The following is a 24,070-nucleotide window of genomic DNA, read 5'->3' on the forward strand; positions in this document are numbered from 1 at the left end:
CTTTTGTCTATTCCATTTGCACAACAGCATGTGAAATTTATTGTCAATCAGTGTTGCTTCCTAAGTGGACAGTTTGATTTCACAGAAGTGTGATTGACTTGGAGTTACATTGTGTTGTTTAAGTGTTCCCTTTATTTTTTTGAGCAGTGTATATATATATTTCAGTGAAATACGGAACCCTTCCGTATTTTTCTAACGGGTGGCATCCATAAGTCTAAATATTGCTGTTACATTGCACAACCTTCAATGTCATAATTATGTAAAATTCTGGCAAATTAGTTTGCAACGAGCCAGGTGGCCCAAACTGTTGCATATACCCTGACTCTGCGTGCACTCACTGCGCACTAGCGACTTCTGTGTGGGGCCAGGTGCACGCTGACCAGGTCGCCAGGTGTACGGTGTTTCCTCCGACACATTGGTGCGGCTGGCTTCCGGGTTGGATGTGCGTTGTGTCAAGAAGCAGTGCGGCTAGGTTGCATTGTGTTTCGGAGGACGAATGGCTCTCGACCTTTGCCTCTCCCGAGTCCGTACGGGAGTTGCAGCGATGAGACAAGACTGTAACTACTACCAATTGGATACCACGAAATTGTGGAGAATTATTTTTAAAAACATGAATGAACATGAATCGGCCATTCCGATTAATCGGTCGAACTCTAGTTCAAAGGCACTTAAACCTTTTGTCTTGCCAATTCACCCTCTAAACGGCACACACGTAATCCATTTCACAATTGTCTCAAGGCTTAAAAATCCTTATTTAACCTGTCATCTCCCCTTTATCTACACTCATTTAACAAGTGACATCAATAAGGGATCAAAGCTTTCAACTGGATTCATGTTTTGTACACTCAGTGTACATTCTCACTCTGTACCGAGGCAGTGTTGGCATTTTCTAAACTCCCTCTCTGTGGTAATACTACCAGAGCAGCCATCAGTCAGTCAGGCCCAGGTCTGATGTTGGGTGGCACGCTGCTCAGACTCATTAGTGCTTGATGTATTCTCTCCCTGTCCTGGCATCTCGGGGGAATAACATTTCATACTTCTTACAGTGAGTGGGCAGATAATATGTATGCCAGGGTACTGGCTCTTCCATGGCTTGTTCTATAAACCCAGAGAAGACATCAAACACAGAAATACTCAACTCAAAATGTTGCCAATAATATGCAGGAGTAAGAGGTTCATCATCCAGGGTGTTCTATTGGGTTGCCGCCACCATCTGTATTCCATATTCTAGTAGATTGGGTATCTTGATAGAGACTGGGTGGCGGTCAAACACAAAGAGCACTGTAGAAATCAATCTATTTTGGGATGTTCTTTAAGACAGTCATGCATACCCAGCCAGTCACACTGTGTGACCCTGAGGAGGAAAGGAAACTGTTTGGAGCACATCCTCTGAGGACTAAAGACATGCATGACAGGCAGACAGAGAGCTATAACCCTGGTTCCACTGCTCTGCCTCTCTTCTCCTCTCCCTGTAACAAGACTGTCTGTCTGGCAGCATGGGCAGCGGGAGAAGAGGGATAGAGGAAGGAGAAGAAAGGGAGGATAGAAGATGGATGAAAGAGCTGTGAAATATAAGGAGGGCCCTGCTGCTGATGCATTTCTCGACCACACACAGTATGCACTCACACAAACACTTGAATTGTTCAAAACTTCTCAGGAGCCTTGTGGGAAACCTTAATAATCATATAGGGTCTGGCTGCAACCAACAAACCCTTAAATGTCAGTGCATCCTCCTCAGCCGATCGCTTACCATCAAACACACCACCTATTTCCTCTGCAGGGAGAGGAGCAGGAGTTTAGCATGGCCACAGGCTTTAGAAACATCCCCTGACATTTACTGGCTCGTCTACACTCGGTCTCTGGCACGCACAGCAGAAGAGACCAGAAGGGAAGAGACATCTCCACCGTCGTTCTGGTCATGTCTTTCTGAGAGCTTTTGGAGTTGGCATGCACCCACCTGAAGGATGCCAGATTCTCAGTCTCTGCAGTGATGCCACTTCTGCCCAGGGCCTGCATTGCTAAACATGGCAGACAGGCAGACAAACAGGTTGCCTGGAAAGAGGAGCTGCACTAACAACAGTGGAGATTGATCTACTAGGCTGACTGTGCTGGAGAGTTCCCCTACCATCATATCCAGTACACACATACACTATATATACAAAAGTATATGGACACCCATTCAAATTAGTGGATTCGGCCATTTCAGCCACAACCGTAGCTGACAGGAGTATAAAAATCGAGCACAGCCATGCAATCTCCATAGACAAACATTGTCAGTAGAATGGTCTTACTGAAGAGCTCAGTGACTTTCAACGTGGCACCATCATAGGATGCAAGTCATTTCGTTAAATGTCTGTCCTGCTAGAGCTGCCCCGTTCAACTGTAAGTGCTGTTATTGTGAAGTGGAAACGTCTAGGAGCAACAAGGGCTCAGCCGCGAAGTGGTAGGCCACACAAGCTCACAGAACGGGACCGCTGAGTGCTGAACCGCGTAACAATCGCCAGCCCTCGGTTGCAACACTCACTACCGAGTTCCAAACTGCCTCTGGAAGCAACGTCTGCACACAAACTGTTCGTCGGGAGCTTCATGAAATGGGTTTCCATGGCCGAGTAGCCACACACAAGCATAAGATCACCATGAGCAATGCTAAGCATTGGCTGGAGTGGTGCAAAGCTCGCTGCCATTGAACTCTGGAGCAGTGGAAACGCATTCTCTGGAGTGATGAATCACACTTCACCATCTGGCAGTCTGACGGACACATCTGTGTTTAGCGGTTGCCAAGGGAATGCTACCTTCCCGAATGCATAGTGCCAACTGTAAAGTTTGGTGGAGGAGGAATAATGGTCTGGGGCTATTTTTTATGGTTACGGTTAGAACCCTTAGTTCCAGTGAAGGGAAATCTTAACGCTACAGCATACGTTGACATTCTAGACAATTCTGTGCTTCCAACTTTGTGGCAAAAGTTTGGGGAAGGCCCTTTCCTGTTTCAGCATGACAATGCCCAAGTTCACAAAGCGAGGTCCATACAGAAATGGTTTGTATAGATCGATGTGGAAGAACATGACTGGCCTGCACAGAGCCCTGACCTCAACCCCATCGAACACCTTTGGGATGAATTGTAACACTGACTCCGAGCCAGGCCTAATCGCCCAACATCAGTGCCCGACCTCACTAATGCTCGTGGCTGAATAGAAGCAAGTCCCAGCAGCAATGTTCCAACATCTAGTGGAAAGCCTTCCGAGAAGAGTGGAGGCTGTTATAGCAGCAAAGGGGGGGGGACCAACTCCATATTAATGCCCATGATTTTGGAATGAGATGTTCGACTAGCAGGTGTTTACATAGTTTTGGTATTGTAGTGTAGCAGGGACAGGACAGGAGTCAGGACAGGGGCCCATTGATTTACACAACAGGCTTTAGCCACTGAGCCCAGCGGAGATGGGAGTGAGATGGAGAGTGGGTGAGGTGGAGAGTTATTGAGGGAGAGAGTGAGTGAGTGAAAGTGGGAGTGAGAAAGTTGCTGCTCTCAGCAAACCACAGTTCCCCTCTGTGGTTCCCCTAACGATAGACAGATGTGTCCATCCAGCAAACATCTACAACAACACAGGACACAACACTGCACTTCCTGTTATAGGACACACACTGCATCCCAGACATAGAGCACCGATGAATAGGCACCTTGTTCCGTCCCATTCCGTCTATAGTTTCACAACAGATCAATACCAGAGGTGAACTGAGGCCCTTTACCACTTTGAAGGGAAGATAAGAGCATGAATTATTCAGAAGGCTGCTGGGAATTAAGGAAGAACCAGTTCAACATTACTTCACTATGTGATCTATTCTAATTTAGCCTGACTGACTGACTGTCATCTTTCCAAGGAGTTAGGGAGAGCTTACACCACGCTGTCATAACACTATAAGCTAGGCAACGTAACAAGCACTTAGGCCATAGACAAATTGGACAGTGTGCACGTCATGTCACGCCAAGCATCAGTAGGTATCATTTTAAGGACCACTAATACACTCTGACAGTGTTTCTTTCTGCAAAATGTGACTGACCACAGCAGGCAGAAACTATCTCATTTCCTCCCCTCACACTGTGGAGGCCGCTGAAGCAGGGAGATTCTCTCTCTGCCTCGCTCTCTCTCTCCAGGAACCAGTCCCATGAGTTAATATGCCTATATTTAGTCATTCTCTCACAGCAAAACCAGCTCTGGTCCTTGGAACCCACTGCTCGTTACCTTGAACAACACTACCAGGAAAATGGATTCAAACTGACAAATAAACAATGACTTTTATTGTATTTTATTGTCACATACACCAGATAGGTGAGATACTGTGTGTTATCGTTGTCCATCATAGGCCAGGTAGTATATTTCAAAAATCAACACTGCTAGGCTGGTAAAAATAAAAACACACATAAATCTGAGTTGTCTGTATCAGCCTTTTTACAGACTGACTGCCAGACTTTGGTATTTTCCCACAATATCAACCCAGGCAGGGAGGGAGTTGATGACATGAGCCGAGTTGCCAGAGAGTCTCTAGTCTGTCTGCACAGTTACAACCCTGTAAACACTGACAGTAAAAAAGGCTTTGTAATAACAGCATGCGTCGTAAAGGAAGCACCTCTAACACCAGTAGCAGAGCGGCCTGTAGAATGCTCATTCATCCAGTGAAACAGAGAATACATAACATACCATGCTATGACAACACCGCATACTCACGTCTCCTAACGCTGTGAAGCACAGCGAGACGGAGAGCTTCAGCTCCACTAATGAGAGCCCCCTCTGAAGACGAGGCTCGTCTTCTCAGAGACGTGCAGTCAAGTGTGTGTGTGTGCTTGGGTGTGTCAAGTCATAAGGTTGCGCTGCTGGAAAAGAGCATGGCTGTCTAGGCTGAGGACGGATGGGAGCAGCCAGCCACTTACACACAAAGCCTAAGAAATACAGCCTGTAAACGTGAGGAATGAGCCCTGACGTAGGTGTGCGAGTGTGTGTGTGTGTGTGTGTGCGTGTGACAGAGAGAGATGGAAAGGGAGATGGTAGAGATGGTGAAAGAGGCCAGAAAGATTCATGTGAGATAGGCCAAGTCACAGAGCGAAAGATGAGGGGGGGGGGGGGGGGGGGGGTCAAGGAATATAAAGGTGAAGACAGAGATAAAACACAAAGAGTGAGAGTCTGAAGCAGAGTAAGATGTCTATTCATTGTGAGAGCTGGATCAGGATAAGAGCTATCAGATCTGCTTTAATGTGTCTGCATGTCATCCAGCCACGGCATGACTGGAGTATTGGGCAACAGTGGGAACCAGAGAGAGAGCGAGAATGAGGGAGAGGTGGAAGGAGTGGAGGGAGTGAGAGAGAGAAAGAACCTGACAGTCAGAGTATGTAATCCACATTACATTTAAGGGCTTTTTCCTCTCTCTCCTCACTATGGGAAAAGCCAGTGAACTTTCTCTCAGTGGGTTAAATCTGGCATTTCTGACAAAGGACCTCTAGCCAGTATTCTAGCCAGGTTAATGTATGGGCAGCATTAATCAGGACCGGAGATTTCATAACTGGAGGGGTGCTCAGTCTGTCCTTGGGGGTGGATGGGTAGTGAGCCCTAACATGGTCCTAAAATCACCATTGTGGGATAGATAGCTGGATTCAGAGGTTTATATTAAGAACAGATAAATAGAAAGATCTGTTCATGTAGACAGCAGCTAGTCACTGCTTGGCACACCACTACAGATACACCCTTGGATCTGGGCAAGAGGCAGTTTGTTTGGATGCTGCCAATGACAGACATGGGCATGGTAGGCGATCCTGGGATGAACTACAGAGCTGATAGAGGGACTGTGCTGTGGGATCATGGGGGATGTAGTTTTGAAGACGTGATGGGCACACAAATTCCCAAAGCCTTCAGTTTGTTTATTCTCTAAAAACAATAATTTTATAATTTGCCCAAATGAGGAGTGTTGTTGTTCAAAGCCGGTGCTCCAGTAGAGTACAGTGCCACCCTTGTGTACTTAGGGTCGTTGTCCTGTTGGAAGGTGAACCTTCGCCCCGTCTGAGGTCCTGAGCGCTCTGGAGCAGGTTTTCATCAAGGATCTCGCTGTACTTTGCTCCGTTCATCTTTCCCTCGATCCTGAATAGTCTCGCAGTCCCTGCCGCTGAAAAACATCCCCACAGTATGATGCTGCCACCACCATGCTTCACCATAGGGATGGTGCAAGGTTTCCATCAGACGTGACGCTTGGCATTCAGGCAAAAGCGTTCAATCTTGGTTTCATCAGACCAGAGAATCTAGTTTTTCATGGTCAGAGTTTCTAGGTGCCTTTTGGCAAACTCCAAGCGGGTTATCATGTGCCTTTTACTGAGGAGTGGCTTCTGGCCTGCACAGAGCCCTAACCTCAACCCTCTACCATAAAGGCCTGATTGGAGGAGTGCTGCAGAGAAGGTTGTCCTTCTGGGAGGTTCTCCCAACTCCAGAGGAAACGCTGGAGCTCTGTCAGAGTGATCTTCAGGTTCTTGGTCACCTCCCTGACCAAGGCCCTTCTCCCCCGATTGCTCAGTTTGGCCGTCTTGGTGGTTCCAAACTTCTTCCGTTTAAGAATGATGGAGGCCACTGTGTTGTTGCCCTCCTACGGCCTCCTCCACGTCTCCTAATGTACTGGCCTGTCTCCTGGTAGCGCCTCCATGCTCTGGACACTACGCTGACAGACACAGCAAACCTTCTTGCCACAGCTCGCATTGATGTGCCATCCTGGATGAGCTGCACTACCTGAGCCACTTGTGTGGGTTGTAGACTCCGTCTCATGCTACCACTAGAGTGAAAGCACCGCCAGCATTCAAAGGTGACCAAAACATCAGCCAGGAAGCATAGGAACTGAGAAGTGGTCTGTGGTCACCACCTGCAGAATCACTCCTTTATTGGGGGTGTCTTGCTAATTGCCTATAATTTCCACCTTTTGTCTATTCCATTTGCACAACAGCATGTGAAATGTATTGTCAATCAGTGTTGCTTCCTAAGTGGACAGTTTGATTTCACAGAAGTGTGATTGACTTGGAGTTACATTGTGTTGTTTAAGTGTTCCCTTTATTTTTTTGAGCAGTGTAGTTTCCAAATGCACTGTATGTGACCTGCCAGGGGCTAAATGGAACACAGCCGCCCCTGAGGGAGAGGCATCAGTCAGACAACAAGATCACTGGCCTTGGCCTAGCAGGTGGAGGTCAAGGTGAGAGGGAGCGGTGGATGTACAGAGGAGGGAACATGAAAGAAGGAGGGAGGGAGGAAAAGGAGGAGGGCGTGTGAGAGGGAGGATTAAGAAGAAGGGAGAAAGAGGAAATGTGACAAAGAGCGAATAGAGAGAGGTCTTCTTACCGATCTGTCTCTCCAGGTCAGCAGCTTCATCGGGCGTTGCTCGGGGCAGGACCCCTGGGTCACTGAAGCTGGTCCTGAAGAGAGTCCCCAGCACAAAGACAAACAGCACCCCCCCTATCACTGGGATGGCTGGGGTGAGCTGCAGCGACAGGAACGGACAGCTAGGGTAGAACACGAGAGAGAAAGGGCCAGAGTCAGACTCATACAGATCTTCAGTATACTGTAGTATTCAGAGCAGGCTGCACCAAGCCAAACACATGACCCTCACTAGAAACCGCAGGACAGGAAAAAGTGTTGGGTCGGAAGTGGGTAGAATTATCCTCCACACCAAGCTCAATGTCAAAGCAGAGCGTAGATATTAGATACGGAGACTCATCACCTCTTATCTAAAAACGTTATTTTTCATCTTATAGCCTAACTAGACGATCGTCTATAAAAGGCCTGGGGAAAGTTGTGTAATTTAAATAAAACCAGAGAGGAAGAGGTAAACTTTAGGCTACTCTGGAGAATTTGCATGCAAGACAGCATAACAAGACATATGCGCACCACAGTTTTTTCTTTAAGCCTGACACCTCTCTCCCCCTAGTGCTGGCTCGCCTCAGGCGTATTCATTACTCCTCTTACGTTGCAAAACATTTCTTAAAAACAGAAGCAAACGGAACGAAGCATCTGCATTTGTCCAATAGCTTTACTTGACTCATCGCGCTCTAGCCAGTCCTTGAGCTGGCCGGGTGCCTGCAGGCTGACACCCGTCACCAGTTGAACGTGTTTCCTCCTACAACATTAGTGCGGCTTGCTTCTGGGTTAAGCTGGCTGGTGTTAAGGAGCGTGGTTAGGCGTGTCATGTTTCGGAGAACGCATGACTCCACCTTCGCTTCGCCCGAGCTCGTTGGGGAGGTGCAGCAATGAGACAAGATCGAAATTGGGGAGACAAATGGGGGTAAAATACAAAATTAAAATAATGAAAGGCAAAGGAGAGCAAGTCTTATATGACAATACTTTGAGAAGTACATTTTTTGTATTATTTTGAATCGGGGAATCCTACTGAGACCAAGGTCTCTTTTACAGATGACCCCTGAATTACAGAAATCACAGACATCAAAAAATAAATACAAAATGCAAGCAGAAAGGAAAACACTGTCATAAAAAACAAAGACATTCATCAGTAATAAGGTCTGCAATCAGTTTTCTGAATTGCCATAGAGGCAATGTTTGGGATGAGTTGAACCGTAGAGTGAAGGACAAACAAGCCAACAAGTGCTCAGTATATGTGGGATCTCCTTCAAGACTGTTGGAAAAGTATTCCAGGTGAAACTTGAGAGAAATGCCAAGAGTGTGCAAAACTGTAATCAAGGCAAAGGGTGGCTACTTTGAAGAATTTCAAATATAAAAATATTTTGATTTGTTTAACACTTTTTTGGTTACTACATATTTCCATACGTGTTATTTCATGGTGTGGATGTCTGCAGTATTATTCTACAATGTAGAAAATAGTAAAAAAGAAAAGAAAAACCCTTGAATGAGTAGGTGTCCAAACTTTTGACTGGTACTGTATATACAGTGCATTCAGAAAGTATTCAGACCCTTTTACTTTTTCCACATTTTGTTACGTTACACCCTTAGTCTAAAATGTATTAAATAATTTCCCCCCCCCTCATAAATCTCCATACAATACCCCATAATGACATTGCAAAACAGGTTTTTACAATTTAAAAAAAAATGAAATAATCACTATTACATGAGTACTCAGTACTTTGTTGAAGCACCTTTGGCAGCGATTACAGCCTCAAGTCTTCTTTAGGTATGACGCAACAAACTTGGCACAGCTTTTTTGGGGAGTTTCTCACATTCTTCTCTGCAGAAACTATCAAGCTCTGTCAGGTTGAATGGGGAGCATCGCTGCACAGCTACACTGCTCAAAAAAATAAAGGGAACACTAAAATAACACATCCTAGATCTGAATGAATGAAATATTCTTATTAAATACTTTTTTCTTTACATAGTTGAATGTGCTGACAACAAAATCACACAAAAATGATCAAAGGAAATCAAATTTATCAACCCATGGAGGTCTGGATTTGGAGTCACACTCACAGTCTGTGGTGCAACGTGGCGTTGGTGGAGGAAGCAAGACATGATGTCCCAGATGTGCTCAATTGGATTCAGGTCTGGGGAACGGGCGGGCCAGTCCATAGCATCAATTCCTTCCTCTTGCAGGAACTGCTGACACACTCCAGCCACATGAGGTCTAGCATTGTCTTGCATTAGGAGGAACCCAGGGCCAACCGCACCAGCATATGGTCTCACAATGGGTCTGAGGATCTCATCTCGGTACCTAATGGCAGTCAGGCTACCTCTGGCGAGCCCATGGAGGACTATGCGGCCCCCCAAAGAAATGCCACCCCACACCATGACTGACCCACCGCCAAACCGGTCAGGCTGGAGGATGTTGCAGGCAGCAGAACGTTCTCCACGGCGTCTCCAGACTCTGTCACGTGCTCAGTGTGAACCTGCTTTCATCTGTGAAGAGCACAGGGCGCCAGTGGCGAATTTGCCAATCTTGGTGTTCTCTGGCAAATGCCAAACGTCCTGCACGGTGTTGGGCTGTAAGCACAACCCCCACCTGTGGACGTCGGGCCCTCATACCACCCTCATGGAGTCTGTTTCTGACCGTTTGAGCAGACACATGCACATTTGTGGCCTGCTGGAGGTCATTTTGCAGGGCTCTGGCAGTGCTCCTCCTAATCCTCCTTGCACAAAGGCGGAGGTAGCGGTCCTGCTGCTGGGTTGTTGCCCTCCTACGGCCTCCTCCACGTCTCCTGATGTACTGGCCTGTCTCCTGGTAGCGCCTCCGTGCTCTGGACACTACGCTGACAGACACAGCAAACCTTCTTGCCACAGCTCGCATTGATGTGCCATCCTGGATGAGCTGCACTACCTGAGCCACTTGTGTGGGTTGTAGACTCCGTCTCATGCTACCACTAGAGTGAAAGCACCGCCAGCATTCAAAAGTGACCAAAACATCAGCCAGGAAGCATAGGAACTGAGAAGTGGTCTGTGGTCACCACCTGCAGAACCACTCCTTTATTGGGTGTGTCTTGCTAATTGCCTATAATATCCACCTGTTGTCTATTCCATTTGCACAACAGCATGTGAAATTTATTGTCAATCAGTGTTGCTTCCTAAGTGGACAGTTTGATTTCACAGAAGTGTGATTGACTTGGAGTTACATTGTGTTGTTTAAGTGTTCCCTTTATTTTTTTGAGCAGTGTATTTTGAAGTCTCTCCAGAGATGTTCGATCGGGTTCAAATCCGGGCTCTGGCTATATCACTCAATGACATTGAGACTTGTCCCGAAGCCACTGCGTTGTCTTGGCTGTGTGCTTAGGGTCACTGTCCTGTTGGAAGGTGAACCTTCGCCCCAGTCTGAGGTTCTGAGTGCTCTGGAGCAGGTTTTCATCAAGGATCTTCCTGTACTTTGCTCCATTCCTCTTTGCATCGATCCTGACTAGTCTCTCCCAGTCTCTGCCACTGAAAAACATCCCCACAGCGTGATGCTGCCACCACCATGCCTCACCGTAGGGATGGTGCCAGGTTTCCTCCAGACGTGACGCTTGGCATTCAGGCCAAAAAGTAAAATCTTGGTTTCATCAGACCAGAGAATCTTGTTTCTCATGTTCTGAGTTCTTTGGGTGCCTTTTGGCAAACTCCAAGCTGGCTGTCATGTGTCTTTTACTGGGGAGTGGCTTCCATAAAAGCCTGATTGGTGGAGTGCTGCAGAGAATGGTGTCCTTCTGGAAGGTTCTTCCATCTCCACAGCGGAACTCTGGAGCTGTCACGCCCTGGCCTTAGTATTCTTTGTTTTCTTTATTATTTTAGTTAGTTCAGGGTGTGACATGGGGAATGTTTGTATTTTTTGGTTTTGGGTGGTTATATGGTAAAGGGGGTGTTGGGTGTAGTGTATGGGTTTGTGTTGAGTGTATGTGTCTAGCTGTGTCTATGTTGGGTGTAGTTGTCTAGGAAAGTCTATGGTTGCCTGAATGGGTTCCCAATTAGAGACAGCTGATTTCTGTTGTCTCTGATTGGGAGCCATATTTAAGGTAGCCATAGGCTTTCGTTTGATGTGGGTAATTGTCTATGTCTGAACGTTTGTAGCCTGTGTATGTGCACTACGTTTATTAGCTTCACGGTCGTTTATTGTTTTGGTTAGTTTGTAAGTGTTTTGTTTCGTTTTTTCCTTCTTCTATAATAAAAGGAAGATGGCTTATTTTCCAAATGCTGCGTTTTGGTCCGTCTCTTCCCCACACGATCGTGACAGGAGTTCTGTCAGAGTGACCATCGGGTTCTTGGTCACCTCCCTGACCAAGGCCCATCTCCTGATTGCTCAGTTTGGCAAGGTGGCCAGCTCTATGAAGATTCTTGGTGGTTACAAACTTCCTCCATTTAAGAATGATGGAGGCCACTGTGTTCTTAGGAATCTTTAATGCTGCAGAAATTGTTCGGTACCATTCCACAGATCTGTGCCTTGACAGAATCCTGTCTCGGAGCACTACAAACAATTCCTTCAACCTCATTGTGTGTCAGAGCAAAAACCAAGCCATGTCAACTGTTGGACCTTATATAGACAGGTGTGTGCCTTTCCAAATCATGTCCAATCAATTAAATTTACCACAGGTGGACTCCAATCAAGTTGTAGAAACATCTTAAGTATGATCAATGGAAACAGGATGCAGCTGAGCTCAATTTGGAGGCTCAGAGCAAAGGGTCTGAATACTTACGTAAATTTGGTTTATTAGGTTTTATTATTTTTATATATTTGCAAAATAAAAAACAGTTTTTGCTTTGTCATTATGAGGTAGTGTGTGTAGACGAAAAACTAACGTAACAAAATGTGGAAAAGTCAAGTGGTCTGAGTACTTCCCGAATGCACTGTATATACAGTATCAAACACGAGGTGAGCCATTCTTACTAATCTGCTAGAAAATCAGTTCGGATTTAAGTCTAGTTTTTGTATGAATAAAGCCTTTAGTGAGAGGTCCAATGCTTTAATATTTAATCATTTCTGCCCTCAGAATTCATATTGATTATATAATCACGCCCATTTCATTTTGTCTGGCTTGCCGTTCCAAATAAATAATATTTGCTCATATAAAAATTTTAAAAAGTCATTTTTTAGTAGGTAGGGCCATAAGTGAATAGGGATAAGACAAAATAATTAAATCAGGGGGATTTTTCCACAAATAGAAAAGTGCAGGACACTTTTTGTTATGTTCAGAAAACTTGATTTAACGCCATCAATATAAAAAACATCTGAATAGCAGTGAGTGATCAACAGTATTGAAGGCCTTTGACAGATCAATGAAGCGGGCAGCACAATGTTACCTTTAATCCATAAAGTTAACCACATCATTTATAACCAGGGATGTAGCAGAGATATTGCTATGATCACTGAAGGATATAAGGAGGTAGGACTTCACCTGATCAGACTTTAACGGTTAATAAGTCACACACACACACACACACACACACACGTCAACAAATGTCATTCACAAATAACAAATCACTTAACATTGAACTGTGCCCAAATTGTTCCATTCACAACACAGAAGGAGAAGTGATCCTAAACATGCATTATTGTCTCTCAGAGAGGAGGAATTGTTGTGAGGAGGCATGATGACGTGCGATAGGGTCCAGCGAGGCGAGAGGGCTCGATTATTCCATTAGTATGATATTCAACAGCAGGAGGGAAAAATGCCTGCGACAAGAGGACAAGCATTACTGCCATTCAGAGCACTTAAGCAACTCTCATTCATTGATTGTTGTGTGAAAATCAATTCCAAGCAAAAACACACTTGATCATAAAGACCTGGCTGGGGCCTCGAAAAGGCAGTGATAGGTTGATGAGTGACATACATCCTTTCGCGTATGTGGATTTAGAGATGTAATAAGAGAGGTGAGAGCAGGCTATCTTTAGTCATGTTTGCCATCTGTTAGTTACGGCACTATGTGAGAACCAGGAAACATAGTATACTAGGCAAAGAAACTGTGAAGCAGGGAGCTGTGGTGGTTGACTATCCAGCAGAGTTATGGCAGAGGCCTGTTACTTCCAAGCGGATATAAGTCATCCTGAATGTATCACCATCACCTCCCTCCAGATGGCAACACCTTGGAAGCCTGGCCATACCCGCTGTGCAGAGCCAGAGCCAGGACTGGAGCCAGCACTCCCACCAACCTAGCCACACTATTAATAAGTATGTCATTCTGGGCTTTGGTGCTTAAGTGGAGGATGGGAGTCCAAAGCTGAAGCTCAGTTGAGCTAAGGATCCATCAATGTTCTAAAGCTGGCTGGTAAAAATGTAACCATCTCAGGTTTGAGATTATGTTTCGTCGACTAGCCAAAATGAATGCATCCAAAACTAAAGGAACCTTGGCCAGGAGGTGAGAGGAGTGTATTGATGGCCAGATTGCGGGTGTGACAATCTTCCGATCCACTGTTTTTTCCGGTTCTGTGTATCAGGTGTCTGCGTGCCTGGACTGCTGGTCTGCCCCTAGGGTACACCCTGGTCCTTGCCAATCCCATTCCAACGCTCCCATCCCTCAGTGGGGCTGCTACTAGGGTCCAGGGGACACTACATCATGAAGGCTGTATTGCTACCACAACTGGGCAGCAGTTGCTCCCTGCAGCTGGCTAACATGCCAAACCTATACCTACTATAGAAAGTGACCAAGTAATAGGGACAAGGTGAGAGTAGCTCCCGTTTCACTAAGTTCCCAGAGCTGCAGAGAAAAATGAGCTCCCACAGAAAGTGAAGGTAAAAGTAGAGGTGTGTGGATGAAACAGTGTGGTAGTGTTTTTTGATGCCTTGAAACTCAACTGATAGAAAATAAAATAACTAAGACTTGACTGATGACTTGACATGATCTGACCAGGTTTTGTAATGTTTTGTCACTCATTTTGTGGCACAGAGTCTCTGTGGACTACTCTCCACGCAGCCAGAGACAGTATCGCACTTGCAAAAACAAAACTGAATGGACTAGCAAACTATCAAGCAACACAGGTCGGGTAAGCTAGAGCAGTAAGAATGTTCTGCGAGGTTGCAAGTGTGAAACTGAAATCAAGAAAATATATTATTTGCATACATATTTATAACCATTTATATTTTATATGTATACCTTTGCTTCTTCGATCTGGTCACTAACATAGGCCTAGGCATTGCACCAAATTCTTGTTTAAAAAAGATCTAATCTGTGCTTCAGAAGCAAAAAGTTGCTCGTCTTGACTGTTGACCAGTCATCAGCATTGGTGCGCAAAGGAAACGCACACTCAGATCAGTGACCAGAAAGCGCTTGTTAAAAAAAAAAAAAAAGAATTAAAACAGAATAGCCTTTACCTACCTACTGTAAATTAACATTATCCATATAAAGTACCATTTAGCAATTGGCTACAGACGCATCTTTGCCACAACAATAGTCTGGCTACCTGATGACTTCATTGATCATTTTCCATATTTACGATAGGCCTTGTTTGGCTGGGTTATAATTAGATTCCTCAGTGGTGGTATTGGCTATATGTCTAAAGATAGCTGTATCATCTCACTACCTTCAATACTTATGGGATGAAGATGTCATTTATTTGCCAGAATATGTTACAATATTTCTGAGGAAAAGGTCCACAGACAGATCATGCTTTCCATCCTATCCTGCAGCCACCGCTGCATACAGGTTGGCCGATTGATCCTGCTTGGTCTGGACTCCAGAGAAGTGACAATGTGACATGATATCCCTAGTTTATATTAACTACTAACATGAATGACTTTCAGCTCAAAACGCACGTTTATTTCTGGATCTTGCATCTTGTGCACGTGTGTTCATCCGGTGCGCGTGTGCCGGGGTCGCATGCTTTGAACCACTCCTTTTTGGGGGTCGCAGGTCAAAAAGTTTGAAAACCACCGAGCTAGCGAACAGATTGGGGATTTGTTGTACAGCTATAGGATCGGGTGCAGGTCAATCGTCAAATTGTAAGGAGAGAGGATTGCCATAAATTAACATGCACCAAAAATAATATGTGATCAAGAATATGAACAGTTTACCTTGCAAGCTCACCAGAGAAGCATCAAGCAACAATTACTAGCATAGGCCTACTGGTCTTTTGGTATGTCAACATTGCTTGAAATGTATAATTGACTTATGAAGCTTGCATTTGGAATTTGTTGTAGACAAAATAATGAAGAGCTGTCTGGTAGCCTCAATAAATATACAAAAATGTGTAGCTGAACAAGTCATTGCCTGTATAGATTTTTATTTTCCTATACTTCAGACTTAACTTGAATTTTTTGGGACTTTCTCTTAGACTTTCACTTTGGACTTGACTCGAGTCTCGACCCATTCTACTGGGGACTTGACTTGAGACCTGGACCTTGTGAGTTGAGACTAAGGCTGTTAGTGACCGTATTACTGCCATGCCGGCGGTCACGAGTCATGACGGCAGTCAAATTCCACGTGACCGTTTAGTAACGGTAACTAGGCTTCTCCAAGCTCTGATGCTGCTGATGGTAATTAGTAGCCTACCACACTTTCTAACTGCCTGGTACTCAGCACTCAATTGTCCCTCTAAATCACTGACAATGCAAATGTAATCGAAAATCTAATCAAACACTTAATGAGTGCCCATGAGTTGCGCAACATTTCTATAGGCTATGAAATTGCGTGAGAAATGACCGTTTTGATGGCTATATTAAAAATAGGAAGATCCCATCAGCTTTCTGAAGGATAGGCCTACTATATTTATCTATCAACTTTCCTAATATTAAGCACGTTGCTTAGATTTACAACAGGAGTATAGCCTACCTGGCTGGCATGAAAATAAACCACGGGGAAAAGAGTCCTCCATTCGCTATTTAAGTGCATAGATTACATGTATTTTCCCTCTGCCCCTGTTCCGAGATAACGGTCAATTCTAAATCAAAACTAATTTCACACATGTATTATTTAGTACATGTAAAGACAACATTAAATTAAGAATAGTCTGATGGGTGACAATATTAGCCTATCACTTGTGAATGATGTATTATCACTTGTGAATGATGCCCAGCTTGTGCATTAAGGTAAGAAACAGCACTTTTTCAAAGTCACACAAATCATGAATCCTAGCCCATAGGCCTATATGTTTTGATAAGGTTTGTATCACAACTAAAGTGGCCAAATAACTTCTTAAAATTAAGCAAATTAATCTGCTTTATAACTGGTGTAGAGCCTAACGAGCATACATAGGCTGCGCTTATAATGTGAAAAAAAGACCCAAATAGTTTAGCAACATTTTAAGCTAAACGATCAGCCTCATTGTTTAAAAAATAAATAATGTGAGTGGATGTATTAATTTGGGATCTATCACATCCCACAACTTTCCCCAGAGTATTTTTGGAATATTTATTTCTCCAATAGGTCAACTTTTGTACTACGGGAGACAGTATATTGACATAGGCCTACTCATCTTATTGGCTGAAGAAAAGTAGAAGTGGACAGTTCTAACTAGAGGTTGACCGATTAATCGGAATGGCCGATTAATTAGGGCCGATAAACTAAACTATTTAACTAGGCAAGTCATTTAAGAACACATTCTTATTTTCAATGACGGCCTAGGAACGGTGGGTTAACTGCCTTGTTCAGGGGCAGAACGACAGATTTTTACCTTGTCAGCTCGGAAATTCAATCTTGCAACCTTACAGTTAACTAGTCCAACGCTCTAACCACCTGCTTCTCATTACACTCCACGAGGAGCCTGCCTGTTACGCGAATGCAGTAAGAAGCCAAGGTAATTTGCTAGCTAGCATTAAACTTATCTTATAAAAAACAAAATCAATCAATCAATCACAATCACTAGTTAACTACACATGGTTGATGATATTAGTAGTTTATCTAGCGTGTCCTGCGTTGCATATAATCGATGCAGTGCGCATTTGCAAAAAAGGACTGTCATTGCTCCAACGTGTACCTAACCATAAACATCAATGCCTTTCTTAAAATCAATACACAAGTATGTATTTTTAAACCTGCATATTTAGTTAATATTGCCTGCTAACATGAATTTCCTTCTGTCACTTCTCTTGCAACAGAGTCAGGGTATATGCAGCAGTTTGGGCCGACTGGCTCGTTGCGAACTGTGTGAAGACTATTTCTTCCTAACAAAGGACAGCCAACTTCGCCAAACAGCGGATGATTTAACAAAATCACATTTGCGAAAAAAGCACAATCGTTGCATGACTGTACCTAACCATAAACATCAATGCCTTTCTTAAAATCAATACACAGAAGTATATATTTTTAAACCTGCATATTTAGCTAAAAGAAATCCAGGTTAGCAGGCAATATTAACCAGGTGAAATTGTGTCACTTCTCTTGCATTCATTGCACGCAGAGTCAGGGTATATGCAACAGTTTGGGCCACCTGGCTCGTTGCAAACTAATTTGCCAGAATTTTACGTAATTATGACATAACATTGAACGTTGTGCAATGTAACAGCAATATTTAGACTTATGGATGACACCCGTTAGATAAAATACAGAACTGTTCCGTATTTCACTGAAAGAATAAACGTAAACGTGTTATAATTAAGTCTATAATTTGATAGAGCAGTCTGACTGGGCAATGGAAGGCACCAGCAAGCTTGTAAGCATTCATTCAAACAGCAATTTCGTGCGTTTGCCAGCAGCTCTTAGCAATGCTTCAAGCATTGCGCTGTTTATGACTTCAAGCCTATCAACTCCCGAGATTAGGCTGGTGTAACCGATGTGAAATGGCAAGCTAGTTAGCGTGGTGCGTGCTAATAGCGTTTCAAACGTCACTCGTTCTGAGACTTGGAATAGTTGTTCCCCTTGCTCTGCATGGGTAACGCAGCTTCGAGGGTGGCTGTTGTCGATGTGTTCCTGGTTCGAGCCCAGGTAGGAGCGAGGAGAGGGAGGGAAGCTATACTGTTACACTGGCAATACTAAAGTGCCTATTAGAACATCCAATGGTCAAAGGTATATGGAATACAAATCTTAGAGAGAGAAATAGTCCTATAATTCCTATAATAACTACAACCTAAAATGTCTTACCTGGGAATATTGAAGACATGTTAAAAGGAACCACCAGCTTTCATATGTTCTCATGTTCTGAGCAAGGAACTTAAACGTTAGCTTTCTTACATGGCACATATTGCACTTTCACTTTCTTCTCCATCACTTTGTTTTTGCATTATTGTTTATGGTTTCATTATTTATTTGAGGCTAAATTGATTTTATTGATGTATTGTATTAAGTTAAAATAAGTGTTCCTTCAGTATTGTTGTAAGTGTCATATTACAAATAAAATAAAAGTATATTTTTTTATTTAAAAAAAGTTTATAGTTTAAAATTGTCCGATTAATCGGTATTGGCTTTTTTTGGTCCTCCAATAAATCGGTATCGTCGTTGAAAAGTCATAAAATCGTTCGACCTCTAGTTCTAACGTCTTCAATATGCACCTCGGAATTCGATAAGAGGAAAGCGCGCAGTTGCGTCCCCAATGTGTCTGTCTTCATTCACTTGTAGCCTACTTCTTAGCTGAAATGCATGGGAGAAGGACCCGATCACGTGACGGGCATATCCGAGAGAGCCATGTGAATGTGAAGTGCTTTGGAGCACAGCAGCCGGGAGAAAGGAATTATAATTAGCATATTATATTCAGCCCAAGGGCACAATGGCAACTTTGGCCACAAAAGGCATGGATTTTGATGAGAATATTATCAAGTGCTTGTCAAATTGTGAATGAGAGAAGGATGAAGTGTGTGCAGCTTGCAACTTTTTCAGATCATCATTAGTCCCATCATGCAGCCTTAGAATGTATTAAAAATCTAAACATATGGCCCAACGTTTGTATCACAACTCAAGTTGCATTAGTAACTCTAAATGAAGCATAGAGGATCAGTTACTTTGTTAACCGCTCAACACAGAATAGCCGCATGTGAGCACTTTCTTTGAAATCTTTGAGAAAATATCCTTTCTATTTTATTAAGCTATGTTCAAACGTATTCTTTATACTATAACATAATAAAAAATAATGCCACAGAATTCTAAGCAAATCTTGTCTGCTAAATAAACTAGTGTAGCCCACAGCCATATGGCATAGCACAGGGCCTAACATAAGGAAAACGGAGAGTATGCTATTCTGTTCTTCTGAAATAGACATTTTCTTCATATCATGTTTCTTTAGACCTGTCTAAAATAAATAATGGATTTATTTTTAAAATGTAGATGTTCCAAAGATCTGCATCGGTAGCTTGTAGCCTATGTGTGGAAGCCAGGAGATGCTAAACATGTTTATGCTAATTTCCGGCAGTTATTTGGTTGACAATCACCGGCTAACAAAATTTCCTAACCGCCACAGCCCTACTTGAGACTTGCTTGTGACTCAAATAATAGTGACTTGGTCCAACCTCTGTCAGCAGGGGTCTACTCTAGACACATACTGATGGGATAATAGCAGGGCTGGCTGGTCTAATATCCTGCAGTTCATGTTCTACCAAAGATGGACTAAATTGAACGTGCTCTGCTGTGTGCCTGGAAAACCTCTGTGTGTCTGAGCACTCTCTCTTCCTCAGCCATGTGTTGGAAGAGCAGGGTAGATCAGAAGGTAGAGCAGGGTAGATCAGAAGGTAGAGCAAGGTAGATCAGAAGGTAGAGCAGGGTAGATCAGAAGGTAGATCAGAAGGTAGAGCAGGGTAGATCAGAAGGTAGAGCAGGGTAGATCAGAAGGTAGAGCAGGGTAGATCAGAAGGTAGAGCAGGGTAGATCAGAAGGTAGAGCAGGGTAGATCAGAAGGTAGAGCAGGGTAGATCAGAAGGTAGAGCAGGGTAGATCAGAAGGTAGAGCAGGGTAGATCAGAAGGTAGAGCAGGGTAGATCAGAAGGTAGAGCAGGGTAGATCAGAAGGTAGAGCAGGGTAGATCAGAAGGTAGAGCAGGGTAGATCAGAAGGTAGAGCAGGGTAGATCAGAAGGTAGAGCAGGGTAGATCAGAAGGTAGAGCAGGGTAGAGCAGGGTAGAGCAGGGTAGATCAGAAGGTAGAGCAGGGTAGATCAGAAGGTAGAGCAGGGTAGATCAGAAGGTAGAGCAGGGTAGATCAGAAGGTAGAGCAGGGTAGATCAGAAGGTACAGCAGGGTAGATCAGAAGGTACAGCAGGGTAGATCAGAAGGTACAGCAGGGTAGATCAGAAGGTAGAGCAGGGTAGATCAGAAGGTAGAGCAGGGTAGATCAGAAGGTAGAGCAAGGTTACAGACCAGTATCAGGTCATAGTCTGACCCTTCCAACCAAGGTCCACAGCCCAAATGATCCACCCTGCGAGGCTCTGGGAGAGAAAAACAAAAAGGCAAGTTGCTGTTGTTTTGTCATGGTGGAGCTCCAAAAAAGAAACAATGTATTGTTTATAAGGGGCTTGTTTGGCTTTATTGCCAGAGGGCAAGCAACAAGAGACCAAACAGATTCAGTGGCAAACAGACAGCCCATTCAAAACACTGAAAGACTCCAATCATTTCGACAACTATCGCAAGGCACTCCGCTTTTCACATAGTTTGTTTGATGCACTTATCTGTTCAGCTAAGTCGATAAAAACTAACTCAGAGCATAAAGACAAAAATTGAACAGAAAACCAGAGGCTGCTAAGCTAAATGGTGTTATTGTTTGGGATAGGCTACCATCACCAGTAGTAAGTACACCAGTAAGTAAGAAGAGGTGGGGCAATTAATACAGCTCACAGATGACCTGAATCTCTGGTTCCTACCACTCCTATTTCACGTTGCTCTGGAGAGCTCACACACTAATGGAGAGTAATTAAGCATTCTGAGCCTTAAGCACCTGTGTGTTTAGCCCTGTCAATGCAGGCCAAGTGCAAGGCTTGGTTGCTTCAACTTACACACACACACACACACACACACACACACACACACACACACACACACACACACACACACACACACACACACACCCCCCTTGGTAGTTTGAGCAGCAAGCTAGACAAGACTAATCCCTGCCTGTTTCGCTCCAGCTAGGGAACCCCACAGGAGCTGCTGTGACATCTCCCTGACATGAAATCCATTCAAGGTGAGCTGGTCTCATCTGTAGGGAATGGACAAGGTTTAACGGTTCAACGCCTTAGAAAGAGACAGGTGCCTGAAAATGTAAGACATGAGTTAAGGGAATCACGGCGAGGACTAAAACCAGGTAGGCCTAATTTATTTAAAAGCTCTACATCCCCCCCCCCCCCCCCCCCATCCAAATGTGGGAAGGATTTAAGGCCAGTCACTCAAGCTGTGCTCTGCGAGTCCATTTAACCAGAATAACAAATCTCTAGGAAAACAAAAATCAATGTCCAATGTTATTACTGGAGCTCTTTTTATCTACCCATTCAATCTGACTTCCATTCAGTCTGATTGGTCAAACATACCACATTGATGAATCCAGCAATTACCAGAGCTAATGAGAAATCGCTAGAGATGTGAAGCGCTTTACAAGGCTCATGTGAGGAAATATCTCCCACGGCCCATTGCTGCAAGCAAGGTGGGCGTAGCTTTCAAGTAGACCATGTCTCATCCTAAGACTTTCTTGGGAATTTGAAAGCATTTCTACTCTGCTTTTCATGTCAAAAGTGTTCATAGTTTTCTGACCAAAAGGACAGCCAGAGGGTATGAGTCAAGCTTTTACAGACTGTAGGCTATGTTGGCCAAACTACCACAAACAACCAACCTTGGACAGTTTGTTCTTTCTTTGACTTGTATTGAATTCCAACCACTTAAGGCCAAGTATCGCGAAATATAATTAATATGAAAGCATGGTTAAGGGAGGAAGGCAAACCTGCCTCGGCTCGAGTGCTTAGATTGTCGAGGTAAGAATTGATCCAAAATGCTTGATGAGAAATGGCTCTTCTTTAGCCTAGTCTATACGCTGGTTAGGTGTTTTAATCATTTGTGGGTAGATTGATCCAACATTGACTTTTATGAAAGTAATTTCAGGATCCACTTAGGCCTAGATAAGATAAAAATATAGACTTTTCCTAATCTAGGAGGCTGCGTAATGCAATTTGTGTGAAAGATTAGTTGCAACAACAAAAAACACACCATCTCAAACCATGAACTCTCTCCTGACTGTTTAGACTAAAGGCATGGACACACCGGTAGTTTTCCGGCCGAGAGTACTTAACCGCCAGTCATTTGCAAACCAAGTGTAAAACGATTCTAGTCCTTTAAAGGGGCAGTGCAGTTTAAAATGTGAGTCTCCTGCTTTAAAAAAAAAGTATATTTCCACAATGAGTTCCAAATAATACTAACATTTAGAAAATTGTGATAATGCCCTTTTTGTGTAAGAGTGGTTTGAAAAAGAAATCCTGCTATTTCAGTCCGTTCAGGTGGGATGGAACTTTTTGCCTACATCACATCTGATTATAATAGACCAATGACTGTTCATCTGGGTAAGGGGTTTGGCTCTAGAACATCCTATCAGCCAATCAAGTCTGTGTATGTAAATATCTTTAAATTTGCTTTCAATAAGCCAATTTATGCTTTCTCCGGATTGGGATCTGGAGACTGTACGGAGTGTGTGATGCAATTTGCAGCGCCTCCGGAGGCCAAATCGAGCTCTGTACCGCGCCTCCAAAATGTTGTAACAATGCGGAGGGCTCCGTATAGCTCCACATTGACATGGTTGGTTAACGGTAGATGGGGGTGGGAGGTCCCTTCCTTGGGGGTCAAGCTCACTTCCTTGACAACTTCCTTCACAACAGCTCTGCTCCGCGAAGCGCAAGTGGTATGAATGCCCTGATATTCTACAGAGGCCGTACCACAGTAAATGCTGTACGGCCACTGCAGATGACAGATTGACCATGCAGAACCTTTAAATGCCCAAAAGGAGGCATTCTTTTCACACAGTGATTTACACAGTGATTTATTAGACATACGGTGATGCTTTCAAAATACAATTACAAAGAGAGCATGGGGGCTTTAAACACACTGCGCAGTCAGCAAGCGAATGAACTGCGAACGAACGGCAGAGCGTTATTCAGTGCAATGTGTTTTCTCCTTAAATGCAGAGTTTACTGACAGCCAGTGAAACAATGTGCATCCCTAACGCATCTAATACACTCTGGCACAAGCCAAATATAATGGAGAAACAGTCAGGTGTGTTAAGAGCTGACGAGGTCATGGAGACGGACAGAGGTTCCAAACTGTGGCCATTAAGGAGGGCAGAACATTCTACATCAGGCCTTCACTTTCCCCACAGACATGGATCGATGGCGCTATGTCTAGGCTACTGCGGGTCTGTTAACACCAATTTAGGGTGTTTTCACATATAGTCCTCTTTAAAGTGAACTCTGGGGTAAAAAAAAAAAAAGAAAAAAAAGTTGTCTTTGTATTCACATTGCCCTTGCCTTTAAATGAGGACTCAACCCTTTAGCCAGTTCACCTATTTTGTGGACAGAGTCCTCTTTGCTTTCACATTGCTATGTTTAGAAAGAAACAAAGACCTTTTTCCAACATGCACTCTAGGTTTTTACAAAGTGCAGGACAAGCCATTTAATCAGAATCTGTTAGCTAGATATACCTACTTACATTTTGGAAGTTAATTGATTGCATTTAGTTAAAATATGAGAAAAGGTGTAATCAGAACACTATATGACCAAAGGTATGTGAACACCTGCATGACGAA

The 24,070-nt window shown here is 43.9% G+C and overlaps 1 protein-coding gene across 7 annotated transcripts in view; it reads right to left on the minus strand.

Annotated features, from left to right (window-relative positions):
- Positions 1–24,070, minus strand: part of LOC129812693 (palmitoyltransferase ZDHHC14-like) — a 101,490-nt gene that overhangs the window by 50,130 nt on the left and 27,290 nt on the right. For all 7 annotated transcript variants that reach the window (XM_055864481.1, XM_055864478.1, XM_055864479.1 and 4 more), the window contains one exon: positions 7,359–7,519. In XM_055864481.1, the coding sequence (XP_055720456.1) occupies positions 7,359–7,519 (161 nt within the window). The remainder of the gene's footprint in view (positions 1–7,358; positions 7,520–24,070) is intronic.

The sequence above is a fragment of the Salvelinus fontinalis genome, chromosome 16 (genome assembly GCF_029448725.1).
Source record: "Salvelinus fontinalis isolate EN_2023a chromosome 16, ASM2944872v1, whole genome shotgun sequence".
Lineage (NCBI taxonomy): Eukaryota > Metazoa > Chordata > Actinopteri > Salmoniformes > Salmonidae > Salvelinus > Salvelinus fontinalis.